Here is a 27,697-nt window from a genome sequence, read left to right on the forward strand (position 1 = left end):
GAGGCCAGTGTGAATATAAGGCTGAGATACATGACAAATTCTGAATGTGGAAGCCTCCTATGTCCTTACACAGTTCAGGGGGAAAATTAATTAATCTGAGTTTTTTTCTAATCTTTTCTTGAAGCCTGAAGACTTGGATTTCAAGCTCTAATAACTTTAAAAGGCAATTAGCTGTATTAAATAAGGCAAGCAGATTAGTTTGTATTTGTTTATCACAACCTTTGTTTTTCCCTTGCTGTTTGCAATTCCTTAGCAAATGTGGGTACACTCCTTCATTTACAATTATAAAGAAAGGACAGATCCTTTTCAAACAGGGATAATGTATTCTTAAGAGAGTTTCACAACAAAACCATAGCAGGGTGCTCAATTGCAAGTCAGACCACTTCTGCAGTACAACAACCATTTCTCTCCCCATCTTCCATTTTGTAAATATTAATTCTCACAAAAAATCACAATAGATAGTGAGATAACAGCAGGACTGTATGGCCCAGGACAAAGGCTAATCTGGAATTAAAATGAGTAATGTGATTTACATAATGAGGGGCAACAACAAAAAAGCCATTCAGTCTGCTGTTGCTATGAAGCATCTGAATATCTTGATTAACAGTTTTGAAACATCTATTTCATCACATCAAAACCAGGAACTAATTGAGACAGACAGAAAAATATATTGCACATACCTGGATTAGAGATAGATCTTCAAGATGTAACCTGAAGAGGTAGTTTCTAGGGTGAAGAAAAAAAGAAAGAAAATTCTTACTAGTCCTTTAAATAGCAGTAAAGCAATAACTTACTACAACGTTATGTGGTTAGAACAGGGCCTGGAATTCAGAGTTCTTGGTTTCTATTCTGAGCTCTGCCACTGACTCAGAGAGAGTCCTTAGGCTTTAACGGACATTTCAAAAGTTACTTCTAATTTTGGGCCCCATAGCCTGTTTTTCAAAACTGCTGAGTATTCACAAAGCCAGGTGAATTGAAGTGCTATGACAAACAGACATCACATTTCTGAAGTCAGTGGAGTTGTGACCACCTACATCAGGACTGAAATTTTCACTTCAAAAAATATTTTCACTCTATGCTTTTAACCAACAGTAATGTTTACAATGAAAACAGTATAAACTCAATCAACTTCTTATGAAATTAAACAAGAGCAAATATGTGTGCCTCAGGGCCACTGTTTTATTTTATTTGCTGAGTTGCTAAAGCACTTCCCATTTATCTACTGTTTAGTAAAAGCTAAGGGCTTTACCTTGCCATGTGTTACTACCTAAAACTCCTACTGAATTTGATGGGAATTGGGAATGGAACAAGATAAAGACATGGTTGTAAGTCACTGTGTATGAAATCGCTGGAAAATATGAGATAGAGTTCTCAAGCAGATGAATTTGTATGACTGAAAACAGAGTTTGAAAATTTCCAGCATGTGCTTGTACAAAGACTATGTTTTCTAGCACAAATGAGATACAGGCAGTCCTCGGACTTATGGCACAATTGGTTCATGAAAATTGCGTAATAAGTCAAAACGTCATAACTTGGAACCACAATCCACTCCATTGCAGGACCGAGCATTGTAAAGTCTAAACCAATTGTAAGTGGAATCAGGTGTAAATTCAGAAACGTTGTAAGTGCTGTTTATCGTAAGTCGAACATCATGAAGTCAAGGACTGTCTGTATATCTATGCTGCCATCACTCCCCAGAACTATACTTGTTTAGTTAATATTGTTGTACCTTCACAAGTCAGTTCTATTACCCACACCCTAATATCTTAATTCTAGAACTCCTACTTAGAAGGATGCAGAATTTAATAATTCCCCATCCCTGAATGAACCAAATAATGCTACACCCTACATGTATGTCTAGCTCAGTAGTTCCCATCCCTTTGTGTGTATTCCCCTATTTGTGACAGGTCTGCACCAGGACTCTGCCATTTCCCATTGCTGCATTTCCCTGGTTGTTGTTGTTGTTGTTTTTGCTGAATCTCTCTCCATTTCCCTCCTTTTTCATCTATTTTTGCTTTACATTTTCACCCACTATCTTCCAATTCTTTCCTCTCTTTCTCTACCTTTATGTGAAGTCCCTAGTTCTCAGTCTCTCTGTTTTTCCCCCCTTCTCTCTCTCTTTGCCATTCCCATCATCTTCACTTTCCCTCTCTCTCTTCCAGATCCCTCCCTATTTTCTTCACTTTCTTTCATTCCCACCACCACCACCCTCAATATAGCTCCCCTGTTTTGGTCTACTTTTTCTCTATTCCCTAGTGCAAAAGTTGGTACCAGGTGAAAAGTTTCTCCATGGACTATTCTCCTAATAGAAACAAGTCTGCAGGCCCTTCTCATGGCTGTTAAATGGCTAAAAGGCCAGATGTTCAAAAATGCATTTAGACACCTAAAGATTCAGATAGACCCTAGTGGAATTTTAAAAAGTGCCTAAGCAGGTTAGGTGCCTAACTCCTATTGAAATCAATAGGAATTAGGTGCATAACCTACTTAGGTGCTTTTGAAAATTGCCATCATCATCAGCTATCCCTCAATACAAGGATGATGTCTGACAGGAGAAATGCCACTGATGAGACTAAAAATGGCTGAGGAATTCAATCCAGGCTCTACAGGTTTTTCCACATATATGAGAAGTGGTTGTTTGGAGAGAGCACAACTGCTGGCTGGGACGCTGTACACTTTCCTTTCCTCCTCTGCCATTTCTCGGCTTCTTGAGCAAGGACATTATCTTCAAAACGGGCTGAAGCTTGATATATGATGCAACACCATTGCAGTCTACTGCCAGCCAGCTCTTCCCAGTTCATGACCTCGCTTCTTAAGATACTTTCATGGTGTCCTTTTAGCATTTCCTCTGTCCCCCACAAGTCCTCTTACCATGACTAAGTTGAGAAAAGAGGACTTGCTTCAGAAGCTGAGTATCAGCCATCCAAACACAATGGCCAGCCCTGCAAAGTTGATGTTTTATAATCTTTGCCTCAACACTGGTGATATTAGCTGAAGAGAGAATGCTGGCATTGTTGTGACGGTCTTCCCATCTAGTATGGAAAATCTTCCTGCAGCAGCATTGTTGGTACCACTCCAGATGCATAAGATGGCTTCAGTATGTCACCCATGTCTCGCACCCATAAAGAAGAGTGGGGATGACTACTGCGTTATAGACCAGAATCTTAGTTTACATCCGCAGATCTCTGTCAATGAAGACATGATGAAGCAACTTTCTGAAGGATGAGTTGGCACAATGGATCCTATGTTTGATCTCCACATCTAGATTGGCTGTCTGGGAGATGGGGCTACCAAAGTTTTCCAGGAATTCACCACTGATGACAATTTGTGAGAGAAGGAAACTTGTGCTGGGGCAGGCTGGTGGAGCACCTTAGCCTTGCCAATGTTAAGAGGAAAGCCCCAGGCTATGATAGAGTGGATTGCAAGTCAGCCTTGGTCAGTAATAACAGTCCTGGTGATCGGCATCTTCATTTTAAAATTAAGAAGGTTGAAGAACTGGCCATCCATGTGATACTCAATCCCTATTTCAGAAGAAAGCAAGTCATGAATAAGAAATAAGATCATGGCAAGACAGATGGAAAAAAGGGCTGGGGCAATAACACACTTAACACCAATACAGATGGTGAACTGGATGGTGGCAGTCATCCCATTATGAAGTAGCCTGAGAATGCAAATGAACTTCAATGAACAACCGAGCCTAGACAACAATTTCCATAAAACTTCATGATTGATGGAATCAAAGGCCTTAGTTAGGTCAATCAATGCCATAAACAATGGCTGGTGTTGTTCTGTACATTTCTCTTGGATCTGTTGAGAAACAAAAATCATGTCAGTGGATGTCCCAAGATGGTCTGAAACCACATTGGGATTCTGGAAGGATATAAACTGCAAGAGAAAGGAGACAGTTCAAAAGAATGCGAGCGAGGATCTTCCCAGCAATGGAGAGGAGGACAATGCCTCAGTAATTCCCAAACATTGACTTGTCCGCTTTCTTTAAAATTATCACATTATCATTCTTTAGGTCAGGTGGTCGTTTCCTTGAACCATTACCTGGTTGTGGTGGAGAGACTTGTGTGTCCCACTGACCCTCAGAACTATGTTGTCTTATACTCCTGAGAGGGCCACTCTTGGCAAACAGTTCTGAAGTAAGGTTCCAAATGAAGTGTGGTCCAAACTTCAAGACCCCAACTGGTTGTCTTGGACATCCCTGCCACCAAGTCCAGGACTCCTTCAAGTTTTGAGAGGTTGCCGCCAGCACACTGCCTCCCCCATGTTAAAAGATTTCACACGTAGGCCTCTGCCAAAGATGTTAATATCTCCCACTAACAAAGTCCTGCGGTGATGGATGAGTGGTGTTGGGGACAGGAACAGTGATATCTGAGAGTCCCTAGTCACAAATATGTATGCAGGCAGCAGCCATGTGTTGGTCGTCTTGCATTTGGAATTTTGAGATAGAAGTGAAGCTGCGGCTGTGACTGAGCAGTCCTTTTCAGGATTACCTCTGCTCACCTAGAAAAGATGCCCTAAACATAGGCTTTCTCACACACCCCCCCAGCTGGATGGCCATGTCCAGGGGGATCATTCTACCTAAAAGCAGAACATACAAAGCAAAGAAATGAAGTTTGCCAGTTGGAATGTTTGCACTCTCATGGGTTCCCCAAGCAGTAACTGTCCTGAAAGAAGAACTGCTAGAGAATTTGCAAGATATTATATTAATATTGCTTCCCTAAATGAGACCAGTCAGGCAAGTGAAAGAAGATGGAGGTGGCTATACCTTCTTTTGGAAAGGAAAGTCTTCTGAAGAGAAGCGTATTTATGGTGTTAGTTTTTCCATCAAGCATAAGATTGCTAGCCAACTTTTAGAACTCCCTATCGGTATTAATGAATGTCTTGCGACTTTTTATCTTAAGTTTGGTAACAACGAGTATGCCACGGTCATCAGCGTGTATGCTCCCACACTTGATGATGATGGAAGACAAAAAGGAGATGTTTCACTGTGCTCCTGATGCAGTCCTGACTACCACAGAAAAGAAAAGCAAGGTTATCCCCATGGGTGACTTCAATGTAAGAGTTGGGTGACACACCAAACTCTGAAGGGGCACCACTGGAAAAGAAGGGGTGGGAAATGTCAACTCTAATGGCATTCTCCTCCTCAGCAAATGTGTGGAGCATGATTTGCTTATCACAAATGCCATCGTTAGAGAGAGGAGAAATATAAGACCACTTGGAACCACCCAGGTTCCGGACACAGGTATCTTGACTATGTCATCGTCAGAGCCTGTGATCGTACTGATGTCTATATTATACAAGTTACGACAGATACGGATGACTGCTGAACAGACCATCGTCTGGTCAGATCAATCTTGAACATGCAGCTTGCACCACAACACCATAAACAACCAAAAGGAATGCAGAAGAGATTTAACATCAGGGCACTTCAAAAATCACACTAGTCATGAGACCTTTCAGCAACACATTATTGAGAGCTCTCTGCCCTACCTGACAACATCAATGATATCCAAACACGCTGGGAGGAGTTCAAAATCATTATTCACAAGGCATATGCTGAAATTGATTGGATATTCCACTACCATCAGGATCGGTTTGATGAGAGCAACAAGGAAATCCTAGAACTTGTTTATCAGAAGAGAAGCACATTTTGCTCTAATCAGCAAAAATGAGAGACTTATCATCATCGGCTAAAAGCTGTAGTTCAAAAAGGCTGTGTGACATCAAGAATCAGTGGTGGCAAGCAAAGGCCATGGAAATCCAGAGCTTCGCTGATCAACATAACATAACATGTGAAGCTTTTTTCAAGTAACAAAAGCCATCTATGAGTCAAGCTCATGAGGCACAACCCCCTGCGATTTCAGGACAGCTCTCCCCTTCTTAAGGACAATGTAGTCCTCAAGCAATGTCGGAAGGAGCACTTTGAGACTCTATTAAACTGTAAATCTAAAGTCTGTTTTCTAATCCTTTAATCATTCTCATGCATCTTCTCTGAACGCTCTCCAGTTTATGAACATCCTTCTTGAATTGTGAGCTTCAGAACTGGACACAGTATTCCAGCAGTGGTTGCACCACTGCCAAACACAAGCAGGATGTTATCCTTATTGTTTTATATGTAGTCATTTCTGCTTCCATTATCCTTACTCGTTATCTCTTATATCTTTATTTTTGATAATAAGCATATGATTGTTTTAATTATAACTATATCTTAGTGCTGTAATGTTATAAAGGACCTGACCCTGAGTTGTATCATCAAAATGTGTGTATACTGTTCCCTTGAGGACAGCAAATCTGGTAATTCTGTGAATGTCCAGTGACAAGGGACTACATACTACAGGGGGACACTTTCAGAAAGGCTTGGGGGCTGGGTTATATGTATTGTTACCTGCAAGGCAAAGTAAGCACTTCTGGAATACTGAGGAGATAGTTTGGGTAGCTAACAGACTGGTGGTGTCAGGGAGATGATATCTAGTTATGTATAACCAAGGCTCTCTCTCTTGCTGTGGAAGGGGGATAATGAGGTCATTCACAGTTCTGAACATCCTGAGAAGCTGTCACCTAAGGGGTGGCTTATAGTCTGTATCTCCATGGGGAACAAATATTTAATAATGGGCTCTTCATTCTAGCTGAGAAAGGTAGAACATGATCCAATGGCTGGAAGATGAAGCTAGACAAATTCAGACTTGAAATATGGCATACATTTTTGACAATGAGGGTAATTAACCACTGGAACAGCTTACCAAGGGTTGTGGTGGATTCTCCATCACTGACAATTTTTAAATCAAGATTGGATATTTTTTCTACAAGATCTGCTCTAGGAATTATTGTGGGGAAGTTCTAAGGCCTGTGTTAGACACAAGGTCAGACTATAAGATCAAAATGGTCCCTTCTGGCCCTGGAATCTATGAATGTAAGTACCTAGATAAATAAGCCGCAGAAGTTTGAAGTGTGTTTAGTTGATGAGAAATGATTTAGGATGATGTTTACATATATGTTTATACATATATAAAATAATGAGGCAGGGGTCCTATAAAAAATAGTGTATGTGACCATGTAATCACTATCCTGATGCATGTGCACAAATCCTCCAAACTAAGGTTGCACAGGCAACCTCAATTTTGATGTTGTTTGCTTTACTCTGCAACTTTAATGTTTTTTAATGTAGGGGGCGGTTTCTGCATGTAATTTCCAAAGTATTTTCTAACAAAAACATCAAAATGGAAAAAAACAAACAAGAAATTCCCTCATGTGGAATTAGACTGACCCCCACCCTTCCCTCATGGGTCATCACCTGGGTTGGGACCCTTAAATTCATAGCATAGAACACTTGAACTAATAAAATGACTTGTAGCACTGGAAGACTGTTATCCTTCATGTGGACCTTCCAGTAGAGAGGGAGGGGGATACACACTTTGCCAGTGGATTTTATAGATATTTGGTAACAGGAGAAGAATGTTCAGATTTAGGACTCCTGAGTTCAAGTCCAGGTTTTGATGATCATAAACCCTTCTACCACTGTGCCCCCAGCATGTCTGTCCCTTTCTGCTTTTATCTAGCTCTCCCATCTTCCAGCTCTTGCTCCCCTCCCCTGGTCGGTTGGATTTATATTGGATTGGAAGGAGGTCTCAAGTGTGGATCCATGGGGATCTGTTCTGGATCCAATGTTGCTTAACATCCTTATTAATTACCTGGATGTAGGTATAAAGAGCATGCTGATCAAGTTTGCAGATGACACAAAGCTAGGTGGGAACCAACAATTTGGAGGATAGAGCTAAAATTCAGAGGGATCTTGGTAAGTTAGAGAACTGAGCTATAGACAACACAATGAAATTCAACAAAGACAAAATTCAGGTGCTACACTTAGGGAAGAAAAACCAAATGCACAAATACAGAATGAGGAAAAACTGGCTTGGCAGCAGCGCTGCTGAGAAGCATCTAGGAGTTGTGGTGGATCACAACCTCAACATGAATCAGCAATGGAATGCAGTTAGAAAAAAAGCAAATGCAATTTTAGGTTGCATTAACAGAGGCATAGAAGGCAAGTCACAGGAGGTGATAGTACCGCTCTTCTCAGTGCTGGTTAGGCCTCAGCTGGAGTACTATATCCAATTTTGGTCATAATGTATAAAAAGGAGGTAGAGAAACTGGAAAAGATCCAGAGGTGAGCAACAAAGATGATCAAAGGGATGGAATGCAAGCGATATGAGCAGAGACTGAAGGAACTAGGTATGTTTACTTTGGAAAAGAGGAGATTAAGGGAGGATATGATGGTGGTCTTCATATACTTGAAAGGCTATTATTAAAAAAAAAAAAAAGTTGGATGGATAGATAGACAGAAAAAAAGTTGTCCTGCCCTCTGCAGCAAAAGAGAACAAGAGGCAATGGGTTCAAACTACAGCATAGCAGATTTAGATCAAATCTCAGGAAAAAATTTCTAACTGTAAGAACAGCAGGACAACAGAACACACTGCCTAGAGAAGTCGTGGAAGCTCCTTCCACGGAGGTTTTCAAAAGGAGGCTGGATAGCCACGTGTCTTGGATGGTTTAGATACAACAAATCTTGCATCTTGGCAGGGGATACACTAGATGACCCTTGCAGTTCCTTCTAACCCTATGATTCTACCCCTTTCATTCTGCTTCTATCCACCTGTCCCACTCCTTAGCTCTTGTTCCTCTCCCCCAACTCCTGTCATCCACACCCTCTGCTCTGATCCACCTCCTACCCTGGTTCTCACGATCATCCAGCTTTGCTTCCTCAGCCCCAGCTCTGGTTCCTGGTCTGCTCCCCTAGCTGCTTCCCTACCGTTACCCTGCTTCTGCTCTCAGTTCTCTGGCCTGGTACCCCAATGTTCAAGAAAGTCCTGCTCAGCCCCTGAGCCTTCAGCTGGAGCAAGCCCAGTACAGAAGGACTCTTGGAGATTTTAGCTGCCAAACTTCAAACAAATCTCTACTGAGTACATTCAAAATGAGATTTTTCAGAGGCTTGGCCAAGTATGGGCAGTTTTCAGTTCTCAGGTGAGACTTAAAAAAAAAACAAAAAGACAAAAAAAAATCAGCCTGGCACAGTCACGTGGCATTAGGGTGACCAGATAGCAAGTGTGACAAATCGGGACAGGGGGAGGAGGATAATAGGTGCCTATATAAGAAAAAGCCCCAAAGATCAGGACTGTCCCTATAAAATTGGCACATCTGGTCACCCTACCTGGCATGGAAAAAAATCTCAGCTTAAAAGTATGGCAAATGAAAACTGGCAACCGTAACTGTAGGTGATGCTACAAGCTAGGTGGCACTAAAAACTCTACCCATAATTAAACAGATAGAAGTGTGGCTTTAAGAATCACAGAAAAAACATTTTTATTTGTAAACAGTACCTTTGAAAGATTCATAAAGAGACATAATCCACCAATGCCATTTTTGCAGTCAATTTTCAGAGCAAGCGTGGACAGAAGTATTCCAGTTCTTTATCCAGTTAGATTAATTTATCAAGCATGTCATGAAAGTGAGACTGTCTCCACTTTTTACTCTGAGGCATCCAGCACACATATTTATTTTACTGTCAAAATAAATTTTGTAGTGGGGCATCTGTAACAGCTTAAGGATTTCAGCATATTATGGTCCGAGAAACACAGTACTGTGTTTTGCATCTTCTACTACCCACTTTTTCCTCATTTGGAAACTAATGTATAGACTTGTCTCAGACTGATCAAGAGATGACTTCTGGGTACAACCAGGTCTCCATTGTCCATTTCGCTCATACAACCCATAACCAGTTCACAAAGAATAAACAACATTTGGCTTACATCTCACAAGTTATATCCAGTGGAAACCCAGCAAAAGTTAAGAGATCCTGGACTAGAACTTCTGATTTAATCATCTGTGCAACTTAAATTAAAGCTAAACAAAAATACAAAATTAATCTAGCACTAATTTCCACCCAAGTCTGAAATAGCCCAAATCCACTGACCTTCGGAATATGCTGCAAGACACATGTATTTACAGGGGCTAATGTGAAAAACAAGCCTTTTGAGAGAAATCAGATGTGTGGGTGAAGGGGAGATTGATGTTCTGTGGACAATCTAATTTTGTTCTCATAACTTTGGCAAGGGCGCCTAGAGCCTTGGATTTTTTTTATTTTTGGTATAAATCTAACAGTAATTTTCCTGACAGAAACAACATAATCATACATTTATATGTGAACTCAGGGTTCCTACTGGAGTCAAACAGGAGACTTGTTATACACATACAGACACACAGACTGAACATCTGTTATACAGCACACAGCACAGACGCACAGCACAAAGAATACCACATCCAGTTGAAACTGGGTGCACATATGCATTGGTTAAATTTAAGCACATGAGTAAGTCCTATTGGCTTCAGTGCAACTACTCACATTCTTTAAGATTAAGCAGATACTGAGAACTGGTCTACACTACACAGCTAGGCATCTTACATCAACCTAATTGCATCAATGTACACACTACAGCCTTGTCCCGCTGATACAAGTGCCCTACTACACTGACATAACTCCACCTCCATGAGAGGTATAGGGCTTATGTCAGTGTAGTTAGGGTGATGCAGTACTTACTTACATTGGCTGTGTCGTCAATTCCAGGGCTCCATGCTGGAGAAGTCAAGAAACCCTGGCTCCCTGCTCCCAGCCGGGCTGCACCCCTGGACAGCTGCCCCCTGGTGGGAAGATGAGAAGCCTGGGTGGCTGGGGAGCCAAGAGCCTGGGGAGCAACTGGGCTTCCTGAGGTGAGCTGCACAGGGCTGAAAGCCCTGGCTTTCAGCTCCCCACACTGCCCCTCTTCAGTTGGCGGAAGCGCTCCTGGTGAGGACACGCAGCACTGACAGAAGGAGGGTAATGTGCACATCAGCTACCACAGTAATTACTGCGGTGGCTGTAAATTGACCTAACGTAGGTCAACTTAAGTCTGTCATGCAGGCATGCCCCAAGCATTGGGGAAGAAAACTACCAGAGCCTCACCTGGGATAGTGATTGGGGTGTGCTATAGACCGCCGGGATCTAGCTTGGAGACGGATAGAGAGCTCTTTAATGTTTTTAAGGAGGTAAACACTAATAGGAACTGCTTGATCATGGGGGACTTTAACTTCCCGGATATAGATTGGGAAACAAATGCTAGTAATAATAATAGGGCTCAGCTTTTCCTAGACGTGATAGCTAATGAATTCCTTCATCAAGTGGTTGCTGAACCGACGAGGGGGGATGCCATTTTAGATGTGATTTTGGTGAGTAACGAGGACCTTGTTGAGGAAATTGTTGTAGGGGACAACCTTGGCTCGAGTGATCATGAGCTAATTCGTTTCCAAATAAATGGGAGGATAATCAATAGTGCATCTGAGACTAGGGTGTACGATTTCAAAAGGGCTAACTTCACTAAATTAAGGCGACTAGTTAGGGAAGTGGACTGGGCTAACATATTTAGGGATCTAAGGGCAGATGACGCCTGGGGTTAGTTCAGGTTGAAGTTGCAGGAGTTGTCAGAGGCATGTATCCCGAGAAGGGGGAAACGGCTCGTAGGTAGCAGTTTTAGACCGAGCTGGATGAGCAAGCGTCTTAGAGGGGTCATTAAGAAAAAACAGAAAGCGTACCAGGAGTGGAAAATGGGAGGGATCAGCAAGGAAACCTACCTTATTGAGGTCAGAGGGTGCAGGAAGCTGTGAGAAAGGCAAAGCGACGAGTGGAGATGGACCTAGCGAAGGGATTGAAACCAATAGCAAACGGTTTTTTAGCCATATAAATAGGAAGAAAACCAAGAAAGAAGAAGTGGGACCGCTTAAAACTTTAAACGGAGTGGAGATTAGGGATAATCTTGGAATGGCACAATATCTGAACGAATACTTTGCCTCGGTCTTTAATGAGGCTAATGAAGGGCTAAGGAATAGTGATAGAGGGACCGATGGGAATGAAGATATGGGGTAGACATTACGGTATCTGAGGTAGAAGCCAAACTTGATCAGCTTAACGGAAGTAAATAGGGTGGCACTGATAATCTTCATCCTAGAATATTAAGGGAATTGGCGAGGGATATTGCTAGCCCGTTAGCGATAATCTTTAATAAATCACTAAATTCGGGGATTGTACCGACTGACTGGAGATTAGCTAATGTAGTTCCTATATTCAAGAAGGGGAAAAAAAGTGACCCGGGGAACTATAGGCCTGTTAGTCTAACATCTGTAGTATGCAAAGTCATGGAAAAAATCTTAAAAGAGAGAGTGGTTCCGGAACATGAGGCCGATGGCAACTGGGATAGATTACAGCATGGATTTACGAAAGGTAGATCGTGCCAAACCAACCTGATCTCCTTCTTTGAGAAAGTAACAGATTTTTTAGACAAGGGAAATGCGGTGGATCTAATATATCTGGATTTCAGTAAGGCGTTTGATACGGTACCGCATGAAGAATTACTGGTTAAATTGGAAAAGATGGGGATCGAAATGAAAATCCAGAGGTGGATAAGGAACTGGTTAAAGGGGAGACTGCAGAGGGTAGTATTGAAGGGGGAACTGTCAGGTTGGAGGGGGGTTACCAGTGGAGTTCCTCAAGGCTCGGTTTTGGGTCCGATTTTATTCAATCTATTTATTGCTGATCTGGGAACCAAGAGTAGAAGTGGGCTGATAAAGTTTGCGGATGACACCAAGTTGGGGGGTATTGCCAATTCGGAAGAGGATCGGGATATTCTCCAGGGAGATTTAGATGACCTTGTAAACTGGAGTATTAGTAACAGGATGAAATTCAATAGTGAGAAGTGTAAGGTTATGCATTTAGGGATGTCTAACAAGAACTTTAGTTATAAGCTGGGGACGCACCAGTTAGAAGTAACGGAGGAGGAGAAGGACCTAGGAGTCCTGGTTGATCGTAGGATGACTATGAGTAGGCAATGTGATGTGGCCGTTAAAAAAGCTAATGCGGTCTTGGGTTGCATTAGGCGAGGTATTTCTAGTAGGGATAAGGAGGTGCTAGTCCCGTTATATAAGGCGTTGGTGAGACCTCATTTGGAGTATTGTGTGCAGTTTTGGTCTCCCATGTTTAAGAAGGATGAATTCAAACTGGAACGGGTACAAAGAAGGGCCACTAGAATGATCCGAGGAATGGAAGGCCTTTCGTATGAAAGGAGACTTGAGGAGCTCGGTTTGTTTTCCTTAACCAAAAGAAGGATAAGAGGAGATATGATTACACTCTTTAAATATATCAGAGGGATAAATACCAGGGAAGGAGAGGAATTATTTCAGCTCAGTGCTAATGTGGACACAAGGACAAATGGATATAAATTGTCAGTCAGGAAATTCAGGCTTGAAATTAGACGAAGGTTTCTAACCATCAGGGGAGTGCAATACTGGAACAGCCTACCGAGGGAAACAGTGGGGGCGAAGGACCTCCATGACTTTAAGATTAAGCTAGATAAGTTTATGGAGGAGATGGTATGATAGGATAACGGGCTTAGTCAATAGGTCAATTAAGTGCCACACTGGTAAATAGTACAATGGGTCAATGGTATGATATAACCTTTTCCAGAGGATTTGGCTGGAGAGTCTTGCCCGCATGCTCGGGGTTCAGCTGACCGCCATATTTGGGGTCGGGAAGGAATTTTCCTCCAGGGAAGATTGGCAATGGCCCTGGAGGTTTTTCGCCTTCCTCCGAAGCATGGGGCAGGGGTCGCTTGCTAAGGAGTGGGTGGATCGGCTTATGTGGCCTGCATCTTGCAGGAGGTCAGACTAGATGATCATAATGGTCCCTTCTGATCTTGAATTCTATGATTCTATGATTTGCAATATGGGACCCTACAACAGAAAGAAGGTATAATCCATATTTAAACTTGGCCAGGATATTGGCGCTAGCACCCTAATTCTTTCAAATATGTCATGGATCTTTAATGACCACATGTGGTCAGGGCCTCAATTTTACATCTCAGTTAAAACCTGAAATACATATACTGCACAGGATTGGGCTGTGTCTGAACAATGAAAGCATTTCTGTCCTTCTGGCTGAATAAAATATTCCAGAAGAGAACCACCACTATGCCCGGCTTTCTTTATAAAACGTGCCTTTCGTACATACGTAATTTTTTAATGTGCATAATTATAGGAAAGATTCATGACCTATCTAATAAGAGGTGAAGTGCTAAGGTGAGTTTGTTTTTGACATGTTCAAACTGCATGCAGCGAGCAGATTTTCAAAGGCAAGAGCTCATGAGAAGGCAAAAGGAAGAAACAGCATTTGTGACTGGCACATGGGAGCTAATGCAAGAAAATCATTGGAGTACCTATCTGCAGTTCACAGAGAGATCCAGCAAAGACAGATAAAAATTTGACACTGCTGCATGACAGTGTTTAAACAAAAAGTCTCGGCAATATGTGAAGTGCAAACTAAACTGAAAGAGACACAAAACATTGCATGAAGTCTTTTCAATCTACTATATCTATGTTGTCTTTTTAAAGACTGAAAATACATGTGTAAGTGGGGGAATGGGCCTGCTATTGTGGGGAACTTTCCTGACTTTTATACTACCCCGGTGAAGTGGGCTAGCGAAAGGATCTGAGTCCTCGTTCCCACTTCCTTTACCCAGAGGTCTGCCTGACCTCCAGGGCTCCCCTGCCCTGTGTGGTAGAGCCCTTGTAATCTCAACAAGGCTGGGCCCAGGATTCCTGGGGGGCTCAATCCCCAAGCTTGTCGTGGTCACTTAGGGCAGGGGTTAGGGGGTCCCCACTCTGCGGTGCTCTCTGTGCACTGGATGCTTCCCTGACCCACTGATCATTACATATAGTTCAAAGCAAATACAATTGATTAAACAACAATCAATTAAAAAAAATAAGGAAAAAATGGGAAGGTTAAAGGAAAACACATAACCCCGCTCTGTGGCACAGGGACATCACAACCAGCATCTCTGGAATGTAAGGCAAGTTCAGTCTGTTCCTCACAAGTCCCAGGCCTCCTTCTCAGGCCCTGGCTGTGCTGCAGGGATGCTGCGGGTCAGACACTTGCTCTGGCAGTGGCCACACACCCTCAGGCTCTAGATAGCAGGACCCTTCTTCCCAGCGTTGCCCCCCCCCGCCCCCTGCTAGGGTTACAATCCCTCTCCAAGTGTGGCCTGCAAGGCGTCTTGGTTGGGGGCGTCTTCCTGCGCGGAGCCTGCTGCCCAGGGTCCCCCCTCGCTCTCTCCAGCTGCTCATCACACCCGGAACCAGACTGCTCCAGCCTCAGCTCCAGCTCCACCACTTTGCCTCAGTACAGCTGCTGCTGCTACTCTGCCTGCAGCTCCCTGGGCTTCTTCTCTGGCCCCTCTGGCTCTGGTTGCTACAGCTCTGCTCCCAGCACAGGTCTGCTCTCTGTGGGCTGCTACTGTAACTCTGCTCCCAGCTCAGCGTGGGCCCCAGCTTTCTCTTTAGCTCATCCCCACTCTGTCTGACCCAGGCAATTCCAGCTCACACAAAGGACAGGACCCACCCTGGCCTCCTGACTCCCTGATTAGCCTGCCTGCCCCGTCAACCAGGCTGACGTGGAGCATTGGCCTCTCCCCATTGTTCCTGGGGACTGTCAGTCTCAGGGTCCTGATTTCCCATTCACCCTTCCCCTTACGTTTAGTACAGGGAGCCAGCCAATCAAAACACCCCCACTGAGTTTTAGTAAGGGGACAACAATCCCCTTACACATGCATATTAGCTTAAAATATATCTTTCTCTGGTGAATATTTTTGAGCATTTACAGATACTAACACTCCATTTTCATCAGATTAATTTCTCCTTTCATTGTACATAGCATCCACCTACCAGTATCACTTGTTCTTCCTTCAAACAAGACATGAAGATACTAAGCTAAGCTGCAAATTCACTGTCCATGCTGGATGACTGCTTTGTTCCGCTCCCACCCTCCCAGATATACTGAGCCACAATTCACAGCATATGTAAGGAGGTGCAAAAGCACTGAACTTGGAGGGTTTTACATAGTGCACCCTATCCCCCTCTACATGAATCAAGTTTGTATTGCTGAATTGCTTAGCAGACAGCTATCTGAGCTCACATTGGTAATTTTCAGGTCAGTGGTTTGCAGCATGTCATGTTATTTCCTTGAAGATATTTCATCTTGCACAATTTGTTGTGAATGTTGTGGTGGAATTTCAACACAGGATATCTCATTATTGATACTATGTTTTATAAATCATCACGACATCATTTCAATCTTCATTATTAGACACACAACTCAATTTTAAGTTTCTGGGTCCAAACTACACATGAATTCATAATTATGCAGCAGGACTATCTCCAAGAAAAACAAAACATAGACATTTTTGTGCTATGAAGTTACATGAAGTCATCCTACACAGTAAAACACAAATTTCTTCTCCATTAATATGTGCAGCATGGAATTAGAAATATTGAGTTTACAAGTGTTAATGAGACTAATATGTCCATGACTATATAAATATGATTACTGCAGGTTTTGTAGCATACAAATTTATTAATGTTAGAATTCACCAGAAAGGGAGATACTTGGGAAAGACCTAAGAAGAGCATTAGAGTGATAGCAAGAGCAAACTGAATGTACTAGCAATTAATATGGTACTCAAAAGAAACCATCAGTGCAATTTTGAGCTGCATAGGCAGTCATTCTGCCACAGACTAGATAGTCTATTGAAAGAAGGATTGTCACCTACTGAGATTATAACTAAGGTTGCCACTTTTTGCAGTTTGTGCTGCAGGACAAACTTGTTGTTTCATGTCACATCACCAAGAGGTGTGAAAAAATACTCCCAGGGCATTTTTTAAAGTAGTTTCTTCAGACCTAAGGTGACATCTCTTACCAAGCATATATGCCTCTTGTCCAAATACAGTCATGATAAAAGCAGTGATGTTAGTTATATGTTAGGACATAAGACCTGGGACTGGAAGGGACCTACTGGGACATCAAGTCCAGTCTTCTGTTATTGCATGCAACCCTGTCATATAATCAGATCTTTAACAGGGAGCGGTAAATCCCTTTCTCACATATCCTGGGCAATGTTGGAGATAAGTAAGTTGATTAGAAAGTGTCTGAAATTGGTAAAGCAGGATAACTTGCATTCAGTCAATGAGCAAATCAAATGTGACACACGCACACCTACAAATAGAATATTTGTCCTGCATTTGGAAAGAAGCAGGGTGACGTACTCATCACATGAAGATGATGAATTACTTTTCCATCTATTAGTAACTGAGAAGGATGTTGAATAGCATCCACTAGGGATAAACATTTTTAAATAAGGAGGCCCAGATACTCTTGCACCCAAGAGTCGTAAAAGTGTAGGTTGAAGAGATCACAAATGGGTCATTGAAGGCCAGTTAGACTGATGTCAGTCCTGGGCAAAATAATGGAAAAGTCGATACAGGATTCAATTAATAAGGAATTAAATGATGGTAATATAACTAATTCCAGTTTTAGGGAAAACAGACTTTGTCAAAAAAAAAAGATTTCATTTTTTGAGGTAATTATGTATTTGGTTCAGAAAGGTAACTGAGTAGATGTAATGAATGTAGACGTCTGTAAAGTGTTTGTCTTAGTACTGCATGACAGTTTCATTAAAAAATTAACACTCTACCATATAAATAAAGCACACATTGAATGGACTAAGGACTTGTTAATTGACAGATTAAAATATAGTTGTCAATGGGGAATCATTATTGAATGGGGTTGTTTCTAGTAAAGTTCCACAGGGATCAGTTCATGGCTTGATGCTATTTAACATTTTTATCAATGATCTGGAAGTAAATAAAAAAGTCACTGCTGATAAAATTTGTGGATGACAAAAAGATGTTTGGAGTGATAAATGATTATCAGGATAGAACACTCATACAGAGCAATCTGAATTGCTTCTTACTGGACCCATTCAAACAAATACATTTGGATGTATTAAAATGCATAAGTTATACATCTAGGACCAAAGAATGTAGGCCAGTGGTGGGCAACCTGCAGCCCATCAGGGTAAACTGATTGCAGGCTGCGAGACATTTTGTAGACATTGACCACAGCCATTGGGAGCTGTGGGGGCCGTGCCTGAGGACGGTCAATGTAAACAAAATGTCTTGCGGCCCGCCAGTGGATTACCCTGATGGGCTGCATGCTGAATGTTGCCAACCCTTAACCTAGATGTAGATAGTTAAAGGTCAACACTTAACCTACCACCTGGAGTTGACTTTGATTTTATTAGGATTTTACATCATGGCAGCTAACTCAAGTTAGCTACCTCAAATTAAGAAACACATTTTTTGCAGTGATGACATAGTAGGACAGCACCCAAGCCATATACCTATCAGTAATTTAAACTTAAATCCTATATGATCCATTTCAGTTTTCATTATCTTACAGTCTAATTTACTTTATGTTTCTTTTCCAGATGAGTTTACACATGCCCCTCACCTCACCCCACAGAGCAGTTAGTGGTAACTGACTTAAATCAATACTTAAACCCTTGACAGTTCAGTCCATTTGTGGCTTCTTTTAAAGCGATCATCATTAGCTTACACTGTTTAAAAAGTAGTTGATGTGTTTTCAAGAAGGTAATGACAAAATGCAGCAACATTTGTGTGCAAACATAAAACCTTTGTATGCATTTGTGATAATACTTAAATGGTAAGACTTGTTGGGTGAAATTTTCAAAGATTACCTTGAATTTTGCTCTTGTAATCATTGCCAAATATGCTAGTTAGATACGTAAATTCTGTCTCAACTATAACTATTTTACAATCCTACCATTTGACTGTCAAATTAAAAAAAATACATCTGTAATTGATTGTATGGTACCAGATTGAGGCCCTTTGTCCTATCTCCTGATATTTTCTTGCCCATCTCCAAACCGAGCCAGAATATCATTACAGAAATAAAATTTTACAATCAATCCTCTGAAAAATTATAGGCTCAGTACAACACCTTCATTTAAGTGGGAATTTTGCCTATGCGGCAACTATAGGAGCAAGCCCTCTATTAGGAAGAGAATTCAACACTATCAGATACACTATATATTGTAGATTTGCACCCCATTAAACCTACAGAGATGGAGAGTGTGTATTTTGGGCTTGTCTACACGGCTACCTAAGTTCAGAATGTACAGTGCACTGGCCTGCCGCTTAGCAACTGGCTGCATGGACCCTGCTGGCATGCATTAACGGTTCACTCATGTGAAGGGTTTGGTCACAGAGATCACATGCTAGCACATGCTTATCTCAAATATATTGAACAAAATGAACTTACCCAAAATGAACCTCACTCTTCACACATGAATCTGATTGTTTCTCTTTGCTGTGAGTACAATGGTTGCAGATTCCAAAAATATGCCAAACCAGATCAGATTCAGATGCAAAGTACAGAACCCTTCCATTCTCACACAGAAGACATTAACTGCTTTTCAGCTCACATCTCTCAACTGTCCCTCATTAGGAGACAAGCACCTATTTTAGATGCAAATTGATCACCATTCCACATGTGTTCCAATTATCACCCTTTATTATTTTAAATCATCTATATCAAAATGATGAGTCATGAAACAGATTACAGAAAATTCATCTCAAATAATTTAATTTCCTGCACTAATATATATTTTGATATCAGTCATTTTGGGTAATTTTTGTCCATGAATGGAAAAAAAAAGTTCATTAGGGATCCAACATTGTTTAGACCAAATGTCAAACCATTATTGTATGTTACATGGCAATTTATTTGGGAAGGAGGTGAAAGCCATCTTTTACATGCTATCTAATCTTTAAAACATTTGTTCTTCAAACTAGAAAAGTTTCACTGCACAGTGGATGACTAAGTAACTAAGAAGAGTTCAAATTGTTATGGCTCATATATTCCTATCCACCGCATGTCTCTGAGGGAAGCCAGCAGGCATGACTTATATGCAAAAATGGGGTAGAAAAATGCTATGTATATGAAATAGCTACTTAACAGTGAAAATGTAAAACTGCCACAGTGAGCATGATTTAAATGACTGTTGCAGAAGGGTGAACCAGATGTGTGGTCAGCGAATGATGGAATGAAAATTGGAGATCAAGGATCATAAATTAATGCTCCTCTGAAAATCATCAGCTTGTACTAAACATCTTTATTGCCCCATCAAAGGGACATTAGTGGAGAACAATGGCGGATAATCAACAAAACCAAGCTGTGTTGCCAATACTGAAGGTGGTGGTTCTCAAGGAGTGCTGCAGAAGCATGGCAGAGATGAACCTTTATGGCCTTAACCCTTCGGTGAATCACATGGATTCTGCATGGATTTAAAGCCATATCTACTTCCCATTTCTTTCAGCCTTCAAACCTGCAACTGTGTGATGCAAGCCATCCAAATTTGTGGCATGGGCAAAATGTGGAGCACCTGAGTTTTGTTGGGTGTTGTGCACTAATTTTCAGATTAGGATTTTTAATTATGAAATTTTTTATGGCTATTTCCTCACTCAGTGAATACAAGAAACGAGTTCTGGACTCAATTACTGGAGGGAATGGGGGACAGGTCCTAATGCAACTAACTTATACCTCCAAATTAATATGCAATTCAGCCAGTACTGACCTTTCTCTGGCACCAATACAATTAATTCAACCACCTCTGCTCCCCACTCCGTAGGGCTCCATTGCTGTTGCCCTCAAGGAGGTCCCTACTTCTCTCCTGTTCCTTTCTTCTAAGGAGCAGAGAGCAACAGCTCAGCTGCCCAGGAGCAGACATTGTTTTCCATGAGGGGAGCTAGAGGGAGCAGGCTGGGCCAGTGCACTTTTCAGAAAAGGGAGTGGAGAGTGCAGGTTCTCGGTCTGTGAAGTGCACAGCAGCTCAGGGCACTGATGCCAACTCCATAGAGCAGAAAGACACCAGACAAACCCTGAAAAATTGCTATATGTAGCTGTTTAAGCACTCAAAAAGAGTTAAAAATGTCACCAAACAAAATTTCCAGAGAAATCAACAGAGATTTATATATACACACACACACACACATAGGTGAGTATAGTCACACAATCATTCACAAACAGCTCAATAGTGTTAGTAAAATCCATTCCATTCTCTTCTTACTACATTCTGTTGCACACCAGAAGCAACTACAACAGTACACTGTCATCATCAGGAGGGCGCCCTCTGCTCATTGGGAGGAAACTGCAGCCGTCTGCTCCTTGGGAAGGGTGTTCTGTACACTGCAGCCCAGGTTGGCTGGGGGAGGGTTAATTTCAGTTGAGCCTCCCTTTCTTGCCAGCCTGGATTTGAGCTGACAGGCTGGTGAAAGGGAGAGCCCAGAACCAGGGGGAAGAGGGCATTCGCCTGACCTGAGCTTGGCGCTGCAGGGAGCCAAGGAAGTGGACTTAAAAACAAAAATCCGCTAACCTGACCCCTTCCCCCCCACTCGCTTCCAGGGTTTCATTTCTGAAAACAGCTGGGCAGCTGACCCCAGGCCAAGCCAGGGGAAGGAGTAAGGGGGAGCTCAAATCAAGCTAGCTCCACCTTTGATCCTATAGTAAGAGCTTCATCCCTGGAGGCACAGTGCCCCCCGCCCCATTGGGGCACATGGCCCCGTCTCATCCCACCCCACCTTCCGTCCATGGGGCTCTCCTCGCTGGCTAACCTGCCTCCCCTGCCCTGCCCACTTCATTACCCATCTTTCCCTACATCACAGGGTGTGCTACCTACTACGGAGCAGCGAGAAAGAACACATTTGAGTAAAAACAGGACCTGGCTAATGTGCTGCTCTCTCCAAAGTGCAACTGGCTTTAGCAAAGTATTTAATTACCCTCCACAAACTTCTTTTCCTCACCTGCAGATTATAGTGATCTCAGCCCAAGAAGCCCTGGAATGTGCTTCCTTTCGAGGACATGCTCAATTGAGACCTAATGACATTGACTTGGTTTGCAACAAAATGTAGTAAGAAGAGCATAGAATGGATTTTATTAACACTGCTGAGCAGCTTGTGAATGATTTTGTGACTACACATATTGGTGACTTCTTTCTCTGAATGCCACTGTAATTGGCAGTGAAAATTGCTAGATTTGTCACTAATCACTTTGACACTTATTTTCTCACTAGGAAATCCAAAAAGTCACTAAATCTAGTGACAAAGTTGTTAAGTTGGCAACACTGGCTCAGGGCCTGCTCCTCTTTCTGCTCCTGCTCCCACTTCCCTCTGTGAATAACATAGCTGCCCAGCCTTTTTGTATTCTCCTCCCCCTTCCTCTACCCAAAAAACTAACTGGTTCCTATACTCCCTTCCTGGAGGACTCTCTACTCCTTGGAAGTGGAGGGGGTTCCCGAGCTGCTCAAGGAAGGTCACCTACACCCCAACCAGCTGTGTCTGCCGCTGTCTGTCCCCATCTTGGAGACATTGCCTTAGTTTGCGTGCAGTTGGACAGGGAAGAAGAATCAGCTGCAATGCAGGCTATACTACAAAACTGTGAACCTGAGAGTTCTTTTCCCTTCATCAGGCCATCTGCTACTCCTAATGCAAGAAGGCAGGCAGTACAAGTCATCTCCCTCTGATGCCTCTTAATATTAGAAGTAACTTCTTTTTTTCCTCCTGTCTTTCTGTAGGAAGGGTTTCAGATGACAAGAGAACACATTTCTCATATCTGCAAGGTAGCATTTGATGTTAAAAGTAATGGTTAAGGTGTTTTTCATTGTAGAGGTTGTTTCTGAATGTTTTCCAGACTACTCTGTTTGCTGTCGTTCATGGATGGCAACTGCTTTGGAACTTCTGAGTCAAAAAAGAGTTGATCTCTTTGTACATATTAACAACCATTTTACTTATTCATAGAATTTAAGGCCAGAAGGGACAATTGTAATAATTTACTGCCCTGGGATCAGGTTGCAGCTGCAGTCTCTTAAGGTGGTCTATAAATTCTGCTACCATCCACAGTTCCTGCCGTTCCCTTCTCAAGGAGGCATATGGCCCTTTGGGAAAGGCATGAGGGTGAGGGGTATGAAAATCCGGGATCTGTCCATATATCCCTCCCTAGGTAAGTATCATCTCAGGGGTTTGAAGTACCCCTGGTATCTGCACCTATTCCTCTCCTTACTGCTACCACAATGCCCCTCTGGGCTCCCAGTTTATATTTCAACTCTTAATCTGTTGCATGCAGGCGGAATGATAGCCGCTTGCCTGGGCCCGATCCTGTTTTTCCTGCAGGATTGTTCTGACAACTGCCTGAACGTCCCTCAGTTTCAAATGTAATATCTCTATTTCCTTACTTACAGAGGCTTTATGCTGATTTAAGGTATCCTTTACCATACCCAATTCCAATTCACAGTCTAAGTGGTTCTCCTGAGATATTACCAATCTTGAGAGATTATAAGACACTTTCCATAGTGCCCACCCAGCCGCAGTCTTTACAGTCCATTTATTCAATATAAACTTCATATTATTGCGGTATGCTTCAAACCCTTCACACGCATGTTCCAATGCATTTTTCCCCTTGAAAAGAATAATCTTCCCATGGGCACAGACCTCTGTCCACTACCCACTTTGCAAAGAGGTTTGGTTCCTCCACCAGTTTCCTGGATTTTCAATGTAAATTTCCCACTCTCCCTATTCCCTGGAGTGTTCATTCTGTCAACAGGCCGCAGTCCTGTTGACAGAAGAGCACAAATATTCTGTCCAACTGCTGTACAAGGCTCAATCCAAATGACCTAGGTCGTCCGCATTCTCCACCAGTATGTTACCTGCGGAAAACTAGGGCACCCTGCCTATACCCTACCGAGGGCTTAAGGCGTATCTGGTCAGTTTAGGACACCCCACCTATACCTTACCAAGGACGTAAAGCGTGACCCAATCAATTTAGGCCTTCCCACCCTTGCCCTCAAGGCTCAAGGTGTAAGGCACCTATTCTTACCCATGGGACTTAGGAAGAAACCTGGTCAATTTAAGTACCTGCCCTTTTCTTTGGAGCTTAGGGCTCTACGGGTCTGCAGAACCTTTTCCCAGTGAAAGAGCCTTACACGGTTGCTAATAAATAGATGTTTAAAGCACAACACACAGAGAATACATGTACCAAGCAAATCTCTTATGCTCACCTCTTCCAATAAACAGACAAATTTCACCCGATGGCCAATCAGGATTTATTTGGGAGTTCCTGGCGATTCCTCTGCACATCACAATTGTGCCGTGTAATAATCTATTCTGACCTCCTGTATAGCACAGGCCATAAAACTTCCCCAAAATAATTCCTAGAGCATATATTTAGAAAAATATTCAATCTTAATTAAAAATTGTCAGTGATGGAGAATCCAGCACAAACCTTGGTAAATTGTTCCATTGGTTAATTACTGTTGAAAAATTATGCCTTATTTCCAGTCTGGATTTGTCTAGCTTCAACTTCCATTCATTGGATCATGTTTCTCTACTAGACTGAAGAGCCCATTATTAAATATTTGTTCCCCATGTAGGTACTCATAGACTATAATTAAGTCAACCCTCAACATTCTCTTTGTCAAGCTAAAGAGATTGAGCTCCTTGAGCCTATCACTATAAAAAAAGTTACTAACCTTTTATAACTGTTGTTCTTCAAGATGTGTTGCTTCATGTCCATGCCATGCTAGATGTGTGTGTGCCCTGTGCACCGTTGCCAGAGATTTTTCCCTCAGTGGTATTCATTGCCCTCTGGAGAGGCATGCATATGCGTCAATAGAATGGGTGCCACCAGCCCCGCATCCTCTCAGTTCCTTCTTGCTGGTAATTCCCACAGAGGGGTAAGAAAGTGGGCCATTGAACAGACATGAGCAACACATCTTGAAGAACAACAGTTATGAAAGGTTAGTAACCATTTTTTCTTCTTTGAGTGCTTGCTCATGTCCATTCCATGCTTGGTAACTCACAGTCAGTACTCCCAGAGGTGGGCTTGGAGTTCATGGACATGCTCACTGCAACACTGCTCTCCCGAAACTGGCATCCTCATAGGCCTACTGGGTGATGCCATAGTGGGATGCAAAGGTATGAACAGATGACCAGGTTACGGCTTTTCAGATGTCCTGGATTGGTACCAGCACGAGAAATGCTCCTGATGAACCCTGGGCTCTTGTGCAATGAGTAGTCACAATGGCCAGAGGCAGAAAGTTCGCCAGCTCGTAGCAAGCTCAGATGCAAACAGTTATCCAGGATGAAATCCTTTGGGTTGGCATGGACAGGCCTCTCATCCTTTCAGCTATTGCTACAACGAGTTTCATGGACTTATGGAAGGGTTTGGTAGTCCTTTCAATATAAAAGGTGAGGGCTCACTAACATCCAACAAATGCAATTGACATTTCTCAGTTTTTGTAAGGCTTTGGAAAGAAGACACTTAGAATTGTGACAACACTTTTGGTAGGAAGGCCGGTTGGGAGCGCATTTGGACCTTGTCCTTGAAGAGCATTGTGTAAGGTGGTTCTGATGTAAGGGCCTTGATCTCAGAGACCCTTCTGGCTAAGGTGATCGCCACCAGAAAAGCAACCTTCCAGTAGAGAAGCAGTAGGAAGCACAAGCCTAACAGCTTGAATGGGGGCCTTGTGGCCTTGATGGGGCCAGGTTTAAGTCCCATGCGGGGGGTCGGTTCGAAAACCTAAGGATAGTCTTTCCAACCCTTTGAGAAACTGGACGGTCATCTCATAGGAGACTATTTACCTGCCATTCACTGGAGGGTGGAAGGCTGAATTGGCTGCCAAATTAACCCCAACAGATGAAAGTACCAAACCCTGCTTCTTAGGTGGAGCAGATAGGTGAGCGCTCTCTTTCTGTGCACTGTTTCTTATGCTTCTTCCTCAGCACCGGAGATGGTGAGTGGTGCTGGAAAGAGCAAGGCGCTGGAGGTACGCACAGATATTGAGGTGCTTGGCACTGATTCAGAGCGATTCGGCTTCGAGACTGGTCTGAGGGCAGTCTTCATGAAAATGGCCTTCAGCCGAATGTCCCTGTCCTTCTTAGTGCAAGGTCTGAAGTCCCTGCAGATCTGGCACTTATCTTTTACATGAGTTTCCCTCAGGCACTTTAAACAGCTAGAGTGTGGGTTACTCACTGGCATAGGTTTGATGCAAGAGGCACACGGCTTGAAGCCTGAGGACTGGGGCACGCCCAGTCTCTGGGGCGAAGAGTCCCAGGAAAGAAGCCTTGCCGCACCAAGAAGGCTCATTCCAGCAACCATCACGGGCAGCAAGAAGGAACTGAGACGGTGTGGGGCTGGCAGCACCCCTTACACAGGTGCATATGTGTACAAATCCAGAGGGCGTTAGAGCTTGGCCAACAGTTACCACTGAGGGAAAAATCTCTGGCAACAGTGTACGAGGCGCACACACACCTAGCATGGAATAGACATGAACAAGCACTCAAAGAAGAAGGCCTGTTTTCTAATCCTGGAAATCATTCTTGTAGCTCTTCTTTGAACCCTCTCCAATTTATAAACATCCTTCTTGAACTATGGACATCAAAACTGGACACGATATTCCAGCTTGCCAAACACTGAGATAAAATAACCTCTCTGCTACTACTCAAGATTCCTGTTTATGCATCCAACGATCACATTAGATCTTTTGGCCACAGCGTCACACTGGGAGCTCATGTTCAGCTCATTATCCGTCACAACCCCCAAATCTTTTGCAGAGTCACTGCTGTTCTGAAGTTTCTCTAGAGTGTTTCCATATCATTCTTCTGTTTAAATCAATACATAAAACAAAACAGAAGAGTCTCACAGAGAAAACAAAATTTAATACTCATTATTGACATTTTCTGTGAGTCAGTTTTTATTTGAAAGTCTTACTTGAGTTCAGTCTAGAAACAACTGACATAATAGTACAGCCTCTGCTATTTCTTACCTGAGCAAATTTCAAAACTTAAGAGCCATAAAGAACTGACCTTCCCTTTCTGATTCAGTTTCAGAAACTGTATTGAAACCTTCACTTTTTTTTACTATGCTCTTTGGGACATTTTATCAAAACTGAGAATGATAAAGTTCCCCCATATTTTTCTGAATGCATTTTGCTATGCAGGAAATTTGTGGAGAATTGTCCTAGGCAGGTAGTCAATTGCATTTTGTCACTAAGAACCAAGCTAAGGCATCAGTCCTTCTAGGAGCTGCTCTCTTGTTTCGGAAGTCCCTTTCCAATAACACACATATATATCTTAATTTGCACAATAGGCTGACAGCAGGATAAATGTTACTTTTTTTTAAAAAGTGTCCCTACAGTTGTGTTTCAGTTTCAATGCAGACTATAAAACAATCTGTTGTCATACTGGAAGTTGTTAATGGCTGCCATCAAGTGAATTTTTGATCCACAGAAAATCACAGAGCTAATTAAAGCTGATAAGGCAATTGACCATACAGCAAGGCCAGATCAGAAGCTGTGGGCTGTGAGGTTCTCTGATTCCAAATGCAGGACCTAAGGGGTTCTTTGGCAAGGTGTGTGTGTAAGAAGCAGAAAGACAGAAGAAAGACACTTGAAAGCAAGACAAGCAGTTGCAAGCTTGACTCTGAGAAGGAACAGAGAGACAGAGCTCCTACGGATACAGAACTGATTGGAAAATATGAGCAAGTGTAAGCGGGGCAATGGTCCCGCTATTGTGAGGAACTTTCCTGGCTTCTGCACTACCCCGGTGAAGTGGGCTAGCGAAAGGATCTGAGTCCTCGCTCCCACTTCCTTTACCCAGAGGTAAGCCGTGTGAGCTTCTTGCCCTGAAAAAGTCTGCTCCAAGGGAGAGGAGGCTC

General features: G+C 42.6%; 1 protein-coding gene across 1 annotated transcript in view; it reads right to left on the reverse strand.

Annotated features, from left to right (window-relative positions):
* SEMA5A (semaphorin 5A) overlaps positions 1-27,697 on the reverse strand; it is a 633,881-nt gene that overhangs the window by 388,027 nt on the left and 218,157 nt on the right. Inside the window, exon 4 of the mRNA XM_039523675.1 lies at positions 681-726. Coding sequence (XP_039379609.1) covers positions 681-726 — 46 coding nt within the window. The remainder of the gene's footprint in view (positions 1-680; positions 727-27,697) is intronic.

The sequence above is a fragment of the Mauremys reevesii genome, linkage group 2, assembly GCF_016161935.1.
Source record: "Mauremys reevesii isolate NIE-2019 linkage group 2, ASM1616193v1, whole genome shotgun sequence".
Classification (NCBI taxonomy): domain Eukaryota; kingdom Metazoa; phylum Chordata; order Testudines; family Geoemydidae; genus Mauremys; species Mauremys reevesii.